Here is a 19883-nt window from a genome sequence, read left to right as displayed (position 1 = left end):
TAAGCAATATCCATAACCTTTTAACTAAAAGTTGAAATATTTTATACCAAAAAAAATGTTTCGTCAAGGGTAAAAAGGTTTATCCAAATAAATTAAACTCTTGGCCATTGGAATTCTACTTTTTCACAATTAAAAGTATTAACATTAAAATAAGCTACGTATGACATAAATGTGATGTTAGGGAATATAGCAGACCCATGAAAACAACTCATATAGCACGAACATTGATGGCACTGCTCAACAGAATCATCCTCAGCTAGAGATGGGAGTAGGAGGAGGGAGAAAGAAAAAGCCCCTCTGCATTGAATAATTTACTATGATATTATTTTGGCTACTCTTGTCCTTTACAGCTGACAAGATAAAAGTTAAAGCCTTCTTCCAGTGGCAAATGGGGAGTACCTTAGTGTGACAAGACAGTGCAATTTAATCCCATAGATAAAATCTAGCTGCAGCACTGTAAGATTCTCTTTGGTTCAGGTTGGGGGGTGCAGGAAGGGGGGTTGGTTGGTTTGGGGGTGGAGGTTGTTTGGGGGGGGTGGGAGGTTTATTTGTTTGTTTTGGGTTTTAGTTTGAGGGGTTGTGGGGTTTGGTTTTATTTGTTTGGGGGAGGAGTTGTTGGGTTTTTTGGTTTGGGGGTTTTGGGGAGGGGGGGTGTTCCCACAAAAATTCAAAAACATGCCTTTGAATATCAAGCAGAAAAATCCACTCCTAACCACCATCATCAGTAGTGTTGTTATCAACAGTATTGCTTAAGCTGATATGTTGAGGACCTTAAGGACTTCTTTGCCTCAAAGTGTAATGTGGCCAACAGAGTTCAATGAGACATCCTTAAAACTATGCCAGCTCTAAAATTCAAGTTAGATGAGCTTCTTAGAGACTAATTTACACGTGGCTTTAAAATTGTCATCATCTTCCCCTTAAAAGATATTTTCATCTCCTAAATGCTATTTAGCAAAGTACATTTCATTTCCAATGCGCTTGAAAATGATCCTACTTTGTCAGAATGCCAAGGTGCATCTCCAGTGTCTTCTTATTCTATTCCTATTATGCTTTGCCATACATAATACTAATTGAATACAGTACAAGTTGCATTTGCAGTCATTAAAGCAGCAGTACAACTCAAATTTAAGTGAACTACTGGCGCTCCACATTAGATGAAACGCAACAATCACTTTCTCCAGGAACAAAAAACAAACAAACAAACCTCAACCCCAAGAACTGCCTGCAATGTTAATGGTATTTTTTGCCCTTCCTGAAAACCAAGGTGGAATATTTGAGGGTACTCTTAAGGTGGCCCTATCTCAGGCAATTCTTTGTGTATCCGATACGAAATTTAACTTGTGCCACCAGTGCTAAATAGGGTTTATTTGGAGACGACTGTCATGGATTTGGCAGCTAGCTCACAAGGGTAAATGTGACCTTCTGGCATTCCTTCATGGTTTACAAAGACGTGCCAAAGAATCTGGGTTCTGGCATGTACATCTGGGAAAAAGAGTTTTACTGTACTTTTAATTGTGTTACTTTGAAGCAGAGGAAGCAAATCCCACAAATGCTTAACACTATGCAGATTAGCATAAGTGTTTACAGGATCTGTGTTAGTGGGGTCTATATTAGTCACTATGTAATGTAAAGTACAAGGTAGTTAATTCTACATATACATGCAAGAGTCAACACCAGGCTTATTTTATCTAACCTCGTAGACTGGTCAAACAGGCCGGTCACAGATGCAAACTTTATTTTTACTCATAACAAACTATGCAAAACAGTAGTTCTGTGTTGCTATGCTGCTGTCGTTAGACACTAATAGGGAGTTTCCTCTTCTGTCCTATTCTTTCCACCAAATATCACTTCCACATAACCCTAAATTATGCTAATTCAGTTGTTTTCATGGACACAGGCTACAGTGGACCACCTAGAAGTTTTGATCTGAAGAGAAGATAACCAGCCAAAGAGCTCCTTAAACTTAATCTGCCACTTGTGGTCTCTGACACACAGAACATCAAGACTGAAAGTTGATGGCGGCAGTATTTGTTATAACACATGAATACATGCTATGGATCATGTATGACATTACCAGGGAGTGTGGTAAGGCGGCTGTCAAATCTCTTTACGACCACCCATTAATTTGGGTACTCAATGTCACATTAGAGGAAAAAGTTGTAACATTCAACTTCATGCCCATTGCCTTCATTGTGCACTTTGTCTTGGACATGCAAAATAATATCTCAGTTTAAAAACAGGAAAACAAAAAAAAAACCCAAGAAAGTTATATTAAGAAAGAACAAAGTTTCTCTGGAGGACAGAAATAACAAGGGATAGAAGGTTATAAGGAAGTTGAAAACTAGTCAAAAATTCCTTAATTGACAAATAGTAACTGGGTGACTATGGAGACAGACCATAATCTTGCCTGTTTTCCACATATTCAAAAAAGAGTAATACTCCCCTCTCCGCATACAAATTATGTATCTTCATTTATTTTCTTGTCTCTAATCTTTTACACAATGAATTGACAATACAAATGAGAAAGGTGTTTGTCCCTAGTTATTCAGCATATAACAACCATATTAACATCATATGTTAACAAACATTTAACATCATGGAAATTCCCACTTTTTCAAAAAGCTAGTTGTAGAAATAAAGATTTTTAAATTGTCATAATGCTATCCTGTGTTCCTAGAGACAAACTTCCTAATGTCTAAACAATTTTAGCCTACAACAGCAGCTTTGAGAGGAACTCCAATACCATGTGATGTTAGTAGACTGAGTAGCCTGATGCAAAAGATGTTGTGCTTAGTTCATTTAGGTTAATCTTTAGGTAATTTAGGTAAGCTTTACAGTCTTTACAAAGTAGGGTTAACTGAGTTCATAGATTAAGCAACTTTCCAGCCATAAGACAGATGCTCACAGGTCATTAAATGCTGAATCAGCTGTATTAGTGAATACATCCTTCATGACTCCCACAATATTGGTAAAAAGAGGACAATGGCTTGATCCCTTTTTTGGGTGGCTTGTTGTTGTTGTTGTTCAAGCAATGAGGTTAACAAGAACCAGAACTACATCAGCCCTATCAAAGATAATTTTTTTAACTGTATAGCTACTATAGGCCACCTAGAAAGAACAGCACAGAGAAGTTCATTAAAGACCACAGACATAGTGGATAGATACCCTTTTGCCCTCTTCCTTTCTATTGCTACTGCTTCAAGTAAAAACTGATCCTGTTTCAGGAAAGAGATTGTGTTCAGGATATCCTATTGTTCTTAAATGAATATTTTTCTTTGCAAGACTGTATGCAGATGACATAAGGAAGAGAAACCAAGGCCTGCCCTAACCAAGGGTCCAAAACTGGAATCCCTCATGCAGGGGCTGCAGCCACAAAGGACTGTTTTGAGTTTCCTTCGCAGCCAGCCCTCTGAGCAGGAGATCAGACTCATCTTAAGACCTGGACCAGAACATATGGCAAGAGATACATATTAGCGAATACATCTCAACTTCCAATGATACTATATGAAAAAGATCCACTTGTTATAGTAGCACTGAAACAAAAAAAAACCCAACATGCATGTTCCACGTAAACCACTAGAAATGTCGTACTTGAATGTCCACTGTGTTATACACCAAAAATACAGCATGCTGTGATTAAGACTGTTCTGAGTTTAGTGAACCTATAGACACATATTTTTCCCAGGACTAAAATCTGCTGTTCTCATATCAGCTCAACATACAATTGTAATCAACGTATAAGGCCAGCTGTACCCTTCACATGTGCCTGATCAGCATGTTCTATGAAATTCACAGCAAGATAACAGACAGCAGCTTCAGCATGATTTAACAGGAGTTAACTAACAGAAGAAAAAAACAGTGAAGTGAGAAAAAGAAAAGGAAGTAAAAGCCACATGTCTTGGGCAGGGAAGACAAAGGATAATGCATAGTCCCTTCTAGTTTCTCAGGAGATTCTGGAGGGAAAAACACTTTCCCCTTTTGACTAGACAGATTGAGTGTTGCTAGGGCAGGAGCAACTACGTACAGACACGTATATAGATAGAGAATTGATGGGATTGCATTTTTTTGTAATTTTGAAATTCAATTAATTTTTCCCATAAAAGAACTGGTCACCAAATAATTTCCTGAGAACTCCCCGGTTCATTTACAAAAAGCCTTTTCCTCTTCAGAACGAAAACCTTGACAAAAAGTTTGTTCTTGATCAACTCTCTATGACATCATTTATTACTTTGTATATTATTTAAGAGTGCATGTCATCACTTGGAAGGGGTCCAAACCAGAATTTGAATCCAGCTGGACTTCGGGTAAGTAATGAGTCGAATAATCAAATCCAAATTCTCCTGCTAGACTTTTCAGGTTCTGATGAAATTCAGAACTGAAAGAAGCCTCCAAAAAGAGCTGTTCTCATGGGTTTTATGCAATTTGGTTATAAAAATCATAACAGTAAGATAGCCATGTGTCAGCAGTATTGAACCTTAACACCAATGCTTAGCATAAAAGACTCAGGATCTGAGATCACTGCTTTCTGTTCAGTGCAAGGGTGGCTCAGCCAGGCTGTACAGTGAAATACAACCCATAGCCACCTGCAACTCAGCAAACTGAGCAAGGAAAATGTTAAGAGTCGAAAGGCCTTTCTATTTCTTTCTATTCCTGCCAGTGATTTAACATACATATGCTATGCCAAGTCAGCTAGACTCAAATTTTCAGATGCAATCTGCGATTTGGTCCACGTTTTGGAAGTGTTGACTGGTTGCACTGAAAGCAATATGAGCTGTAAGTTCTCAGCACCTCTGAAAAGAAGCCCCAAGTTTCTTAAATTTGGTGTCAAAAACAACAGAGCACCTAAAACTAGAACCCAGTGGGGACTTCCCTTCAACGGATATAAATATCTGTGTCTTTCAAAGAGGTCCAGAGGGATAGCGCAGTGCTCAGTGCATCGACATGGGATTTGGAAGACCTGTGCTCGACTGACTGGCTGCAGTCAAGTAACCTAACCACAGCTCCCAGCTGATATGACCATAGCACTATCCAACATCACGCACATGTGCTGAGAATAAATACATTAAAGGCTGGGAGGTTCTCCTGTTGCAGCATAGGAGTTGTTCTTTTTGTGGGTGGAATGAAGAAATGACACAAAACTTACGTATGGCTGGGAAGAAAGCTAAAAGTCACCCTGAAAATCACCGAGTTATTCTGAGGAAATATGAAATGTCTTAAGAACGCTTTGTATTCCAGCAAATTACTTAAGAGACCCTTTCTTCATTGTAACAATATTAAAAAGTAAACAGGTTGGTTTGGGGTTTTTTTGCGCAAGAAAAGTGTGTTCACTGCATGCCATAAGAACATTTAGGTAAAGAAATATGTTTTCTACTGAACTAAGATTGAAATTGCTACTCAATAGTGCATTAAACAACAGTAACAACCACATATTTCCCAGGCAGTAACAACCAAGCAACTCAGAAACATGCCTCCCATCTTCTTCTTGGCTTCACACCATATTTTAGGCACTCATCAAATAGCTTGTACAACATATTTCTGCAGATCCCTAATTGGGGGTTGCCGTGGCGGCAGCATTTGACCCAGGGATGTCCAGTACTGAACTACTGTTCAGCGGTAACAAGCTGTCTTCAGGATTAGCTCCTCAAGCTGGCCGTGGGACATACCTCCAGGTCACCCTACACTTGCTGTGGCTGCAGCAGTGACGGTGGGGGAGTCAGCGAGGCTATGTTAGAAGAAAAGCGGCAGATATTCTTATTTTTAAGAGATGGCAGGTGTGCAATTTGCCTCTCAGTTAATGTTAATGCCGGGCAGGAATGAAGGCAGGCCGGGCCGGACCCTAGGTCATGGCCACAGCCGGGCTCCTGGCCTCCCCTCCGGGCACCCAGTCTCCCCATCTTACCTCAGGGTCTTTCTCTATCTCCAGCCCCGCTTCCACCAGGTTGCGTTCATACTCCTCCCGCTGCAGCCGCTTCTCCTCCTCCAGGGCATCCAGGGGACCGAGCTTGATCACCTCCAGCCCCGGCCACTCTCGCGGGGCACGTCGGCCATCGTCCAGCCGCGGCAGCTCAGCACGGCCTTTCCCCATCCCTCCGTTCAATACCAGGGCCGAGGAGGCAGATCCGCGCGTCGGCTCCGGGGAGCCCGCGCCGGGCGGGTGCCGAGCAAGGCGGTTTCGGTAGTGGTAGGCTAAGACGTAGTCGACCTTTCTCTTGCTGTCCCTGAAATGCATGCCACTCGGGGACGCCTTGTCCACGGCCCCTCCTCGCGTCCCGTCCAGGTAATTGTTTATAATCTGGGAGAGAAGCACACGAGTCTCACAGACAAGAAAGCCAAAAAGCCCAGGAAGGCGGCAGGCCCGGGGTCCGTCTCCACACAAGGACGGAAAGCTGAGGAGAGTCAAAATTGGAGGTCAGCCAGGGCTAGGCGTGACCTACAGACACGCGCTCTGCAGACCAGATTAAGTCACGCTGACCTCCTCCGACCGTAAAAAAATGAGAGTGGCTAAAGATAGTGGCCTTATCCCAACTCACGGGAGACCTACCTGACGGGCAGGTACGGAGGGACACGCGAACGCTGTCTCCCTGTCCTGCGCGTACACAGACCATACAGAAGAAGACACCCGCGTTTTGAAATGGGATGGAGGAGTGAGAATAAGGATCACATTACAGATCGGGATATGAGAAAGGATGTGCTGCGGAGCAGGGCAGGGGAGCGAAGCAAAAAAACCATGTGCAGGAAGAAAGGGAAGAAACTGATCTGAGCTAGAACGGGAGAAATATCCTCAATGTAGTACAAAGCCAAGAAGCGTAGGGCTGGACAGAAACGCTTTGGAAAATACCAGGGATTAGAGAGGATGTGCCCTGTGGATGGCTAACTGCTGGCTGACCTGTGTTTTAACATATTATGAAAAGACTATGTGACTGACCAGTAACATTGCAAAAGGAAATCAATGACTAAAATAGTTCAAATCCCCTGTGTTGGGCTTGGTTCCCCCTCGGACCGTCCCTGCCTCCTCGTGTCCACTCTCCGAACCCTTTTGGGGTCAAGCTGCTCCAGTACTAACCCCCGCCATCGCACCCAGCCTGGACGGCAATCCTGCAGCACCCGTGTTGAACTCTGATACCAAATGTAAGGCATTCATTTTCACTTCTCGTTCACTAAGATAGCCCGTATGTTTTCCAAAACTGTTACTGACCACCTTTTCCAGCTCAGTGCTGTAGCTTAAAACCCTTCACAGAGCTGTCTACAGTGTCATTCATTAGAGTGACACCAGCCCTCCAGTGACTGGGGAACGAGGTACAAGCAAACAAATAGGGTCAATCTGATCCAGAGTAATCAGCCCATAACCTAATTCCAGACATTTATGATTCCCATAGGTGGCTATGCATGCAAAATTTTGACAGGTATCAAATACAGATTTCTTTCTCTCCGTACCTCCCCTTCCATTACATGCACTGGTAGCCCTGAATGCAAAGTTAACCTAGCATGCTATATGGCAATTTTCTTGTTTGTTAACGCAGCACAAATTTTTGAAGGTATTATATAAGTGTGCGTGTTATTATATATCCCAACATCTCCCAAATTCTTGGTTTTTATTGCTTTTCTTCACTTAGTTTCCCACAAAGTAGCTTTCAGTCACCACATCACTAAATAAATCTTGGGTTTATATGTATACTACATCCTTCATTCTTTCAGGAAATTATCACCAAATAATCTGTTCCACACATTACACTTATCACACACTTTATGTGTAAAGTGTCTATATAGTCCCTTTAGGCATATCTAAACTTAAACTCAGCACTACATTCTGGCAGAATATAAAACTGCTTGGGAGACAGCATTTTATTGCAATTCCCCATTTCCTAGTTAGATACATTTTCATGTAGTACTCACAGGCAGTCCATGCAAACCTTCTGGATCCATCTCTGCCATGGTGAAGAAAAACCCGTTGCAGATTTCTAGTCTCCTTTCCAGAGACTTTCACGCTATACAGCACAGAAGTAATGATGCCACCACCACCAGGTCACTGGCACAATGGAATGCATTAGCCGACTCTAGAGAAGATGAGCTCTAAGCATCCTCTCCTCCCTTACTGGCAAGTGTGGGCAGAAATTAGAAGCACAAACAAAATGCAGGAGAGGGAAGAAGGAGGTTGGAGAACATGAAAAGTCACTAAGAGGTTTTCCTGTTTATTACCGTGCAGAGCCAGCTGCCACATCCCAGCCACCTGAGAGAGCACCATAGCAACATTTGGTGTTGCTGGAGTTACACAGAACAGGATGAGGAGATACAACAATGCTTCTCTCTCCCTCCCTCTCTGTTGACTCTTTTCCTCACTCTTGGCAGCTAAGTGCCATCCCCATTATTATGGGTGCCTATTGCACAGAAAACAAATAAAAATTCCAACAGATTTCAGTAAGGACATTTTCTGGCCCTAAATTTGCACTGCTTTCCTCACCATGTGACATTCTGGCACATGAAGACCTTATTAGGGAGGAATACAAATAAGTTGCAATTCTATCAAGATCTTTCCTCCCCTCTCATAGCCATTGTAAAAGTCAGAATCAGTGATTTAAATTACCATCTTCAGTCCCACATTCATTGCTTCTTGACATTTCCAAGACAAGTAGCCAGCACACCAAGCGATAAGAAAATGGGAAGGTAAAATCAGCATTTAGTGACGATTTTATTCTAGTCCTCTCATAGCCAGTATATCACTACAAACATAGCCCAAGAGGTGTCTCCTCTAACAGCTCTGCTCTGAAGACTGCAGCCACACTACGCTTCCACTTTCCAATCCAGCCCACACTAACACCTGGGAACGTGCTGTCCCAGGGTTTGCACAGGGATAGCCAATTTAGTCATCAGCTTGCAGATCTTTTCCTACACTAAGGGTAATAGCAACCCCCTATTCCTGCTCTGAAGGATTTTGGCTAAAGTAAATAATTAAGAAAGCTTGGTGAGACTACTACAGTGGTAATTAGTTCTTGCTGTACACTAAGAGAGCCTACTGAACTACCTAAGGCTGTAGTATCAGTCTACTTGCATAGTTACTTTTCCCAATACAGTATGGATTTGCCTAACACGGAGGAATAGAGTGCACCATGCTCTGCTCACCCTGCTTCAAGCCTCTTCCTCATCTCAAAGGCATTAGAAGTAAGTCATTGAACATAAAATCCTACTTACAGAACTGCTGAAGGACTCCATGCAGCTTGGTGCTTCAAAAGCTCCATTGATCCTGCTGCTGTGCAAGGAAGTCCGGTTTTGAGGAACTGTCAGGTATTTGCTGTTGTAGGCTGAAAAAGAGTCCCTTGCTGATTTTGCTGTCTTCTGTCCATTCAGAGTTGGGTGTGAGGAGGCTAGAGGAAAGTCTGAGAATAAGAGATAAGTATTGTTATATAAAGCAGGTTTTGTGCAGGTAGTTTCCTAAAGGAATGGGAAATACTGCAGTTAATAGGCACTATTCAACTTCAGATACTGCGCTTCAGTAAATAGAGAGGGGTGCGTACAACTGCAGAGGAACAACAGGTACTTCTACCTGCGTGAACTGCTGGGGAAGGGGGACCAGTGATACAACGCTGTGCTTAGCTCAGCACTACCCCGGCTGGTCAACAGTATTTGTACTCCTGCACTTCAGCCACGAGGTTAGGAGCTGGCATGTCTGTGCTTTGCAGCTAGCTAAGCAACCCCCAGGATGCGAGCAAGCTGCGTGTCTTCAGTGTCTGCGCCCTGGCTCTTTGGGTGCAGCGTTCATGCCAGGTGGAAGCCAAATGACCACAAACGAACTGAGTCACCTTTGCTTATGGCTTACAATTAAGCCTGAAATGGACTGTGTTTCAGTTCTAGTGTGATGTGTACGAATCTAGTGGTACAGATCAGGTACAGATACAAACTTTTGGCTAAGAGTCATTCTCCACTGAGAACTTTTGGACATGTAATGGTGGGAAATTTTCATAAAGCACATCTAAGTTTACGCCTACATGTTTTGGCTTGAGGGACTAATGTCTTGAACCCTTTAGTTTTAGATGTGTTCCCCATCTCTTGTATTGACAAATTACATGGTCACAATGCAGAATAACAGAGGGTCTGGAGAGGGTGGGGAGCTACATGTCACTCCCTGTTCACCACCACCAGTAAGTTATATCTCTGCCATAGAGCAGGGTACAGCAACAACAGAATATGAGAAGAATGCTTGGTCATGGGTAGGAAATGCAGAAAGTCAATCCCATGCAGGCAGCAGCACACTGAAAAAATGATGATAAAAAGTAATGGGTACAGAAACTGTTTTGATACGTAAATGTTTCATACTCTTTCCCCCTCTAGTGGTACCATAACTGAAATGGGGTTGATCGATCTTTACCCACAGTTACTCTGAGAAGCTTATTGGGGTAAAAAATTATGGCTTGGTCCTTCAATCATTAGTGGTTTCTACCAGAGAGAAGACAGGAGTGTAGCAGACCCATCTATCCACATAGTTAGCCCTGCTACCACTAAAGAGACAAAGCACCATGCCTCTCCAGTCAGGATTATTCTCTTCCCCAGGAAGAAGAAATAGCTGGAACATTCATCAGCTCCCATATCCAGGGAGACACTACATCCATAGTATCACTTCTTGCCTTCTCACTAGGCAATCCTGGTAATGCTTCAGTTCTCTTCTCTCACCTTCACCTCCTGTCTAAGGAAACAAGACGCTTCAAGAGCACAGTGTAGTTACTTTCCAGTCTGGGAGGAACTGGCCTATGAGATTTGCTGCACTGTGTTATGAGAAAGTGATTTCATCTTCCTCCGCCACAATAAAGCACTGGAAAATTTGAGCAGTTTCCACCACAACTTCCTCATGGTGATGGAGACAGGGGAAGAGGGAAGTCAGGAACAGTGTCTGAAGAGTGTTTCTCCCACATTGCTGAAACAGCCAACTGGTGGCAGAAATACCTTGCATTGCATCTCAAAAGACAAAGCATTGAAGGAGGTGGCTGTATACAGAAAACCTATAGAGTTGTGCAGTGATCATCATCTTCAAATAATTAAAGGAAAATCTAAAAGGACCCATTCTTATAGACAGTGATAGGAAAACTTTGTCTCTCTTTTTCTTTCTTTCCTTTTTTTTTTTTTCTGGGAAGGGTGTATTGCTAAAATCTGCAAGTCATATTTCCCCCTTATTTAATTGAATCCTTTTTTTTTTTTTCCGAGTCTAAGGCAGACATTGTGTCCTATTGCTAATCTTCTATGCCCTCTACACAGGCTGAATCTACTTACCCACAATTACGTGCTGAAAGAAGAGCCAGTAAAATGCTAAAGAGGGAAATGTGCAGACCTTACCCCTAAATGTTATGATTATTCTTATGTTTCCTATCAATAATAGATTAGGGTCCTGCAGCGCTTGAACGGTACAGTAGATTGACTCACCAGTCTTCCTTTTCTGATGTCTCAAGGAGACTTGCACTTGGTTTACTTTAATGAAGCACATAATGATGCCACAAGGGAAACTCCAAGGAAAATAATTAATAAGTGAAGGTTTCATTCCCAAAGGCTACACACAGTGTTTCTCCAGTGTTTTCAGACTAAGGCTGGGATATCTCACAAGACCTTTGCACAGTTAAAGACCTTTTTTTCTTCCCAGTCTTTTTAACTGAGCCTAGGAAAAAAATCTGCAGTTCATTTATAATAAAATGATTTCATTTCCATTATGCTTCCCAACCTTCAGAAACTGTGTCACGAACCTGAGGTTAACACTGGTAAGCAGGTGAGGCAGTCAGAGACTTCCAGTCAGAATAAGGTTTTTGATGGGAATGCAATTTCCATGTCTGAATTTGGAAGACTCCTGTTCTCCCAAAAGCTTTTCATCTTCCCAAATCAAACCGACTGAACAAAAACATTTTGTTCTGAATGAGTTCCACATTTGACAGTGCTTGCCTGTGGTACTGCAGCGCCTCAGGGGCTTCTGCTTCAGATGCTGCCTGACCTCATTCTACCCTGTAAGCCTTTACGACATCTGGCCTTACATGTTCTCATTCTGTAAATATTCTAGAGGAATTAGTATCAATAGAAACAAGCTGTACGTATATGTATGTGCACATATATATAAATTTTTTATACATGCACACATGCATAGCTTTGGTACGTATATATATCCCCAGAGAACAGCAATAGAGAGAATCTTGAATTCAACCTGGAAAGCAAATGTTCAAGAACTACACTTATTCTAGAAAAATAGCCTGGGAGCCATCCCTCCAGTCAAACTTCTTTAAGTTGTAAATGGCTTCCAAGGACAAGGTACCTCCAGCACAGAGATCAGTGACCAGCTCTAGTTCCAGCACCAATTCACAGCCAGTAATCATCTACTTGTTTGCTCAGTCTCTCCACGCTCCTTTGCTTTGCTTTTTTGTAAACCTAAGGGTTGGCTGTGTGTGCACCAGTTGACCTCACCGTTTGAGTTTCCAATTCCTTGTCTAAAGTGCAATGATGAAGAAGTTGCACATACTGCCAAAAGTGGAAGGACTGAGAGGGTGTATTAAAGGACCATACTGCTTGTGAAATATGCATTAAGGGAGTCTACCTAATTAGGAGCTCTGTATTAAATCCTGAGTAACAGCCAATTATCCAATCTGAGTGGTCCAGATGGTCAGATTATCATAGGCACAACTACTTGCAGAACACACTGTAAATGGTTTGGCCACCCAGGGCACACACACTGGCCTGCTTTCATTTATCTTCCTCTGTTTCCAGTTAAGTATCAGAAATGGGCTGCATTTCTGAAAGACACCACAGTCAGAAGGGTGCCTATGCTCACACAGACTCCTCTGCAAGGCTGTTCAAAACATCTGCAATTTAGGAGCACTGTTTGGCAAACTTGTTATTCCTTCCACCCCCCAAGTAGGTATGAAAAAGAACTACTAGAATTTAATGTTTCTATATAGCTTGACTTAAACATAACTTCTTTAAAGGAGATATATATGAATAAAAAGATGTACCATGGTTATACACATGTTCTTTAGGTTCCCCATGAAGCTAATGACTTGTCAGTTCTGAACATGCATATCTAGAGTTTCTGATTTCAATACAGCCAGTCACACCTGTATAAGTATGCAAGTATTTTCATCGCACTGCAGTTTTCTTTTTTAAGCTGCCACCCCTTGTCTCCTCAAAATATGGCTTATTATTTAATATTTCAATTAAAGAGTTTCAGACACAAGGAAATGTATGTTAATTAAATAAGCCTTGGTCAAGCTTAAAAGAAACAGGCCACCAGAGGAAATGTCTAGGAATAAATTTTTACGTAGGAAATCCATTCTTTATTCAATATTATTTGAAGGAAAAGGTCCAGTATGTTTCATTAAAGATAATTTAGATTAGTGTAGTGTTCTCAAACTCCTTATTTGAATAAAAGAAAGACAAAGTTTGACCATTAAATTTCAGAAATGTGATATTTCTTTCTTCAGGATGGTTTAAGAACTATTTAGATGTTTAGTCCTCTACTACTTAAATGCTTCTACTAAAATCAGTCCCATAACTAAAGTCAGCATTAGGCAGTCCTCTCTATAAAGAGTATTTCTTCTCTGATTATTTTAGGGAGGCTGGGAAAGAAAGGGGAATCAGTGTTATGTACGGCCAAATGTAAAGGGGCACAACTGAGATACAGAGTCCTACCCAAGAGATTCTCCTGGTCCCGGACACTCAGGATGTGGTGGTTCAAACTGAATGCTGGAACAGGGTCCAGGCAGGCAGATGCACCCAGACTGTCAAAGGCATTAGCCAGGACTTCTCATAGGTGGTTTTACCCTTCATCTGCAGTCTGAGAGGTGCTGTATGAGCACTCAAACCACAGGCTGCAAATTTGGATCTCTGGTCTCTTGGTGGAAACTCAGCTGTGGGGTACCAGATGGGAAGTGGCAAACCTGAAAAAATGATGTTTTCTGCTTCTAGCTCCACTTCTTCCTCCCTTTGGTTGCATCCCCCTTTTCGTCCCCCAGGAGGTCTGCTAGCCCAGGGCATATGGCTGGGACAGTGTGACAAAGATGGAAAGTAGACAGGGAATTGTGTGGGGCTGTGCTGCCCACCTTAAGCCTTAGCAATACTGTTCCATCTCTGATCTTGTCTTAACTCTTGTTACTTCCTCCAAGCCACACCTATACTTCTACTTCCCAGAAGCATCCTCTAAGATCTTCCTCTCCATGATAAACTTCATACCCTCTAATCTGAAATTTGCTTTAATTTCTACCATGCTGCATTAGAAAGCATTAGAGACAATCCAAAAAGCCTTGTCTGTCTTTAATTCCTATGATTCTTAAAAGGCACTAATGGTACTGTTGAAGACACAGTGGAGGAAATCACACTCTGCTGTAGCTGTGTTGAGTTTGGTGGAGCTGTGCAGAAGAAGTAATTCTGGCACAAGGTGAGCTTCTTCCCATATCACCATGCACTTTGAGACTATAATGATTTAGGAAGCCATTAACACGCAGTAAACAGAGCAACTTGTCTGGCCCTTTGTGTGAATGCATATTCACTGATTCTTTAAAGTAAGAGTTACTGGCACAAAGGATAATAACAGTCCTCGTACAGTCATTTTAGGGAAAAGGAGGCCTACGGCCATCTGCTCCAGGGGGAAAGGTGAGCCTGGAGCACCTGATAGAGCAGAGCAGTGAGTGACCCCGCTGACAGGGAGCCCAGACACAGAGCAGCAAGTCCAGGTGAGGATGGGGGCTGGAGACAGCGATCGGGGTCAGACACAGCTCAGTGATCCCCCAGCAAGGCAGCAGTGATAAGGCAGGTCCAAGGTCAAAGCCGGGAAGCCCAGCCGCTGGGTCCGGGTCTGGGCCAGACCAGCAAAAGTCGGAGACTGGGTGCAGATGTAGCTGCTGCTCAGCTGCGATGTAGCACAGGCAGGGGCGAGTGGTAAAGCCTCAGCTTAAAAGCAGCTCCCAAAGGAAAGGAGGGCAGGCCCTCGCTTCCAGCTTTCTTCATAGCAGCTCTGGTCGGTGAAGAAGCTGGCCTTCTAAATTCTTTAAGATGACCAGCTAAACACCTAGAAGGGGGATGCACCCTGGGCCCTGACAATCTGTCCCTGAACTGCTGCCAGAAACAACAGCAGCACCTCAAACAGACAGGACCAGGCAAGGGGGAGCACGGCCCCTTGCTGCCTTTGACTGGCCTCAGTAGCTATGGTCACAGACACAAATGTAAAAAACCTGTGGTTGTGCTCCTCTGGTAGCCCTTTGTAGACAGGAGCCCTCACTTCCAGCCTTAGGGGCAGGAAGAACGCACCTGAGTTAAGCAAGATGGTCACTCACCTCTGGTACATGGCATGAACCAGAGAGTCTCTTAAAAGGTGGAAGACTATGAGCCTGAACGGTCAAGAATGAAGGAAACAGAGTAGAGCTGTGGAGACAGACGTGGGAACCATATGGTATAAAAGAAAAACCTGGGCTGCCTTATGAATGCTTGCATTACCTGAAGGCTTAATAAAGCTATATCTACATAATACAACCGTGTGTATAACTTTACAGACTCCCTTCCTGTTTTTTTTAATTCTACTCTACATGTAAAGATTACAGAAAGTACCTGATTTTTCTGACGTAAAGTATATATCAGGACTAACTCCAACAGCGAAGGACCCGAGATAGAGAAAGGACACTGGAATAACTCAACAAAGGCAAGCAGCAGACATTAAATCTAACAGCTCTTTGCACACTGTGGTCTGCTATACAAATAATTTTAGGAAGGGGACTGGATAGGAGAGTGCAAAAATAGCAAGATTAGGTAAGCTGCATGATAGTTCGGGCTCACAGCAGAGCTACGGCCCCAGAAACAATGAGATAATGTGGAAACAACCACAGAGCTTTTGACTGTAACAGTAAAGTAATACTGACACAATATCAGCACTGAACGTTACTCTAAAGTTGTACACTGGGAACTCAAACACAAAGGTTTTATGCACTGAGCAGATTTGTTCCTTGCGTATGGGAACTGAAAGCTCACTGCTGCACATTGTCTTCTGAAAAAGGATATTGCTCGCTCCCCCCAGTTGCATTGCAATAAGGCAAATACAGATGGAAACACCAGAAGTCCAGCACAAGGCATTTGCTTAGTGATTGTCTTTTCCACATGGATCATGACACCGACCCACAGCTGCACTCCTGAGGCTTCAGAAGTGAACTCTGTGTGTTTGATCTCTGAGCTGTCTGTATGTAACCTGGGCCACAGATTTTTCTTTTATTTGTTGGGGTTTTTTTAAACTATCCTGAAAGAAGACACAGAAGTCCTTTCAAAGTATTCCTTCCTCTGTTCCCCATCCCCTTTCCACCAATTCAACTTCATAGGCAGCAATTAACAATGAAGCAGAGAATAAACTTACCGGGTGTGTGTGTTTCCATGTTGCCTGGAGGTTTGGCTGGAAGTTGCATCAGTGCTAATAGGATGTGGCTACGCTGATCGTGTGCACAATCTGCTTCTGTACTGGCTTAAGTAGTGAACAGCACTAGCAGCTATTTCCATCCTGGCTTGATCCTGCTTTAAGCAAACCACAAACTGAAGCTAATTAGCAAGACCTTCTGTTTTGGTGATTAACCATCACGGAGGAAAGAGAGGGAAAAAGGCAAAACTCCCATGACCTGAGGGGCCATGGCAATTCTCTGCTGGAACTTCAGCATCTTGTCTTCATGCTCCACAAAGCCTCAACAAGCAATGTAACAACAGGCACATTTTGTCCTAACTCCCCAGAAGGCAGTGGGCAGGGAGTGGGGGAGAGGAAGAAAAAAAGCTAATGCAAAACCAGGGCTCTACGACAGAGCCCGCTCTGTCCCAAAAAAAATGTTATTCAAGGATTAGACTATCTTGAAGGTGGTTTCTGTGGGGAAGAGTGTCTTTATATCTGCAAAACTTTATAGTGCTTCCAGGTTGGAGGTAAGTGCAGAAACCTTTTTATAAGGCTCTATCTCAACTACTCAAGTTACCTTACTGCCTGGATGCAGCACTGTCATTCCTGCATGAAATATTCAGAGGATTATCTTGTAATCAACTGTCTAATCAGAACTGGTGATGGCTCCCGCTTAGCCTTCAACCTTACGATTTAAGCAGCGTATTGGGAAGAAAAGTTGTCGATGACTAATACCATCCAAGAACGGACTTTTGTTTGCTAATGATAATTGGAGGGAGGTGTAATTATGTGGAGTTCAAATCTTTTTCTTCTTTTGGCCTATTTATGACACTACAATAGATTCTCTAGTGTGAGAGGGGGAAATAGATTTATTTAATGACTGAATAAAGTACAGTGCTTCTACTAGCTTGTGAATTAAGACTGCGCACTGTGCCATGACCGGCAAGAACAGGAGTTGTCTGTATCACTGAGAGATGTACTGATGCACTGTGGCTAAACTATCATAGATATTGAGTTTATACAGGGAGCGGTGTGGCTGTTGTGTCCCAAAACTCGGACTGGGTGCTGTAAAACTTTCCCAGCAAGGCTAAGAAATACACGTGCTGCTTTCAACTCTGGACAAATTGTCACTAGGTAGTTGCCCTTTTAATGAAACAGCTATAGGCAGACCAAAAAGAATGAGATTAAATTAGATGACTGTGTTCATCTGTTTACTTCGGCTCAACTGAAGTGCCACACAAGGAATTTTGTGTGTAAACTACACTCATGTTATATGCCTGATTTTACCTAAAAGGGAGAGGGGTCAGGACCCCTGACTCCATCTTGAACAGCTTTATACAGGTCAGCCAAACTTTTCTGCATTACAATTTACTCCTGATAAAAGAGGAAAAGTAATGATTAGAATCTTTCTTTGTGCATACAGGGAGGACAGGTACATTAAATATTACAGAATACTTTTTTAAACACTTGCTTTAGTATTCACATAGAATAATGTCTTCAGATAGGAAAAGTTGAATCACCCTACTCTTCTTAGTCCCTCATTTGGAATGGCACTTCCTAACTTCTAAGTAACGTATCAACAGGTATCAAATACTTGTTCTTCTTACCCTGCTAGTATCTTTTGTTAATCTCAGAACTTCATTTAGAAACTGCCTTCAGTTACAAAGCAGGGAACAACCTGAATGCCATAGCTTCTGGACTGACTAATCTAAAAACTATTAGATCACAGAAATTAAAAAAAAATAATAATTATTAAAAAAAAAAAGTTGTTCTCAGTTGCTGTGTCTAAGCTCTGTAGCAGGGGGGATGCTACTTCATACAGGCTTTGGTTTGCACACTAGCCTATGTATACAAGTTTTGAGGTGGTGTGCCTGTAATTTTTTTTTGATTGCATAACCACCCCATCCATTTGAACAAATGAATTGCTCTTTGCTTGATCACTTTGCTGAAACATCCACAGTTACAGATCTCAATGTAGTTTATGCTTACTTGGTACAGGGCAATAGTGCAATCACACGGAGCTCCTGGCAACTTTTTGCTTACAAAGTGGGATCAGAGAATACTGCAAGGGAAGCAACTGTTGAACTGCTTTTTGCCTTGATGTTTTATAACCAATTAATCTGTTCCCTGGATAGAAAGCAAACCTACTGCTTTGTATACACTTATATCTGGGAGTGGGAATAAAAACTTGCTGAAAATTATGCTATTTTATATCCACATTACATACTGTGCCAACTAAATGCTAAAGCAGAAAGGCATACCCACTAATTTTGGAATAGTATAGGAATGTAGAGCCAGGTCCTGCTGGGATCCCTGTGGACATAAAGCTCTGCCTGCACAGGTTCAAATTACTAGCTCCTATAAGCTATAAGGATGGGTCCATTACAGGTAATACAGTTAGCTCAGGTAATAAATAATATACACAGGAGGCAATACGATAGGAAGCAATATCCAGCTGGTTAAAATGGAACTGGGTCTGTAGTCTATTTTTAAGAACACTTTCCAATGGAGAAAATCATATCTTGGCATCACTGTGTTTCCTGAGGTACCTAGATATGGTGTTAGTTGAGAATACAGAGCTGCAACAAATAATACCAATATACCAGATTGTGTTTCACCTGCCATAGAGGAGTGGTGCTTGCAAGTCTGTAAAAGTTAGCAGAGAGATTAGATGCTTTTAATAATTAAGGAGTTATATAAGACTCCTCCCCAAATCCATTTAACTTTCCTGTAAATCTATCCTGTAGAACACTCAACAATCCAGCTGGTCTTCTGAAGTGGTGGGATGCATTCTGAATCATTGGTGGAAAGGCAAAGACTAAGATAGCTCAAAACCATCAATGTTCACAAGCAGTATGTAGAAGTTGAAAAACAATGTCCCTCAAAGCCTGGATTCTGCTGGTGAATGTCAATGGAGCTGTCTGATGGCAACACTACTACTCTTAGAGTATGCAGCTCTCTACTAAGCAGGTACTTGGTTACAGGCTTGATTATGTTCTTCGCTTCTGCCAGGAAAGAATGCTTCTGAAAATAGCAGAGTTGCATTAAATGCAACTGGGCTGTGTGAACGGCAATCGAATCCTGCGTGGAGGAACTCCGAGCCCATTGCCTTACTGGCACCACTAAAGCCTCAGACAAAAGACAGCTCTTTTGGGGCAGGCTGCCTGAAAAAGTTTGGTTCTCACGCCAGCAGGTCAAGGCCAGGAATTTATGTACCTTCTCAGTCTGTTAAGGGAGATGTTATAAATTCCACTCCTCTTGCTCTTTCCCGCTTGCCTGTTTCTATGACGGGATTTTCAATGAAACAGCTCGTTCTGGCCTTGAGTGCAACAGGGCCTTGTCTCTGCTTGGAATATATAGGTACTAGCCAGGCCTGAATAATAACATATAGACCATACAGAAGTCCACAGAACTCTATTCTATAAGAAAAAACAATAAGTTCTCATGGGATGTATTACGCACCCACTTTAGTCCATACACTGGCATGGATGCCTGAAAGCAAAATTACAAC

At 42.4% G+C, this 19883-nt stretch overlaps 1 protein-coding gene across 1 annotated transcript in view; it reads right to left on the bottom strand.

The window, feature by feature from the left end:
• ANO2 (anoctamin 2, calcium activated chloride channel) overlaps positions 1–7072 on the bottom strand; it is a 188908-nt gene extending 181836 nt beyond the window's left edge. The window contains exons 1-3 of the mRNA XM_010575440.1: positions 7064–7072; positions 6542–6691; positions 5900–6292 (exon numbers count right to left, since the gene is read on the bottom strand). Of these exons, the coding sequence (XP_010573742.1) occupies positions 5900–6292; positions 6542–6691; positions 7064–7072 (552 nt within the window). The remainder of the gene's footprint in view (positions 1–5899; positions 6293–6541; positions 6692–7063) is intronic.
• Positions 7073–19883: the final 12811 nt, after the last annotated feature.

This window comes from Haliaeetus leucocephalus, unplaced genomic scaffold (genome assembly GCF_000737465.1).
Source record: "Haliaeetus leucocephalus isolate CR32 unplaced genomic scaffold, Haliaeetus_leucocephalus-4.0 Scaffold473, whole genome shotgun sequence".
NCBI lineage: Eukaryota > Metazoa > Chordata > Aves > Accipitriformes > Accipitridae > Haliaeetus > Haliaeetus leucocephalus.
Note: the sequence above shows the minus strand (reverse complement) of the source record. Positions and strands in the feature narration are given on the sequence as shown.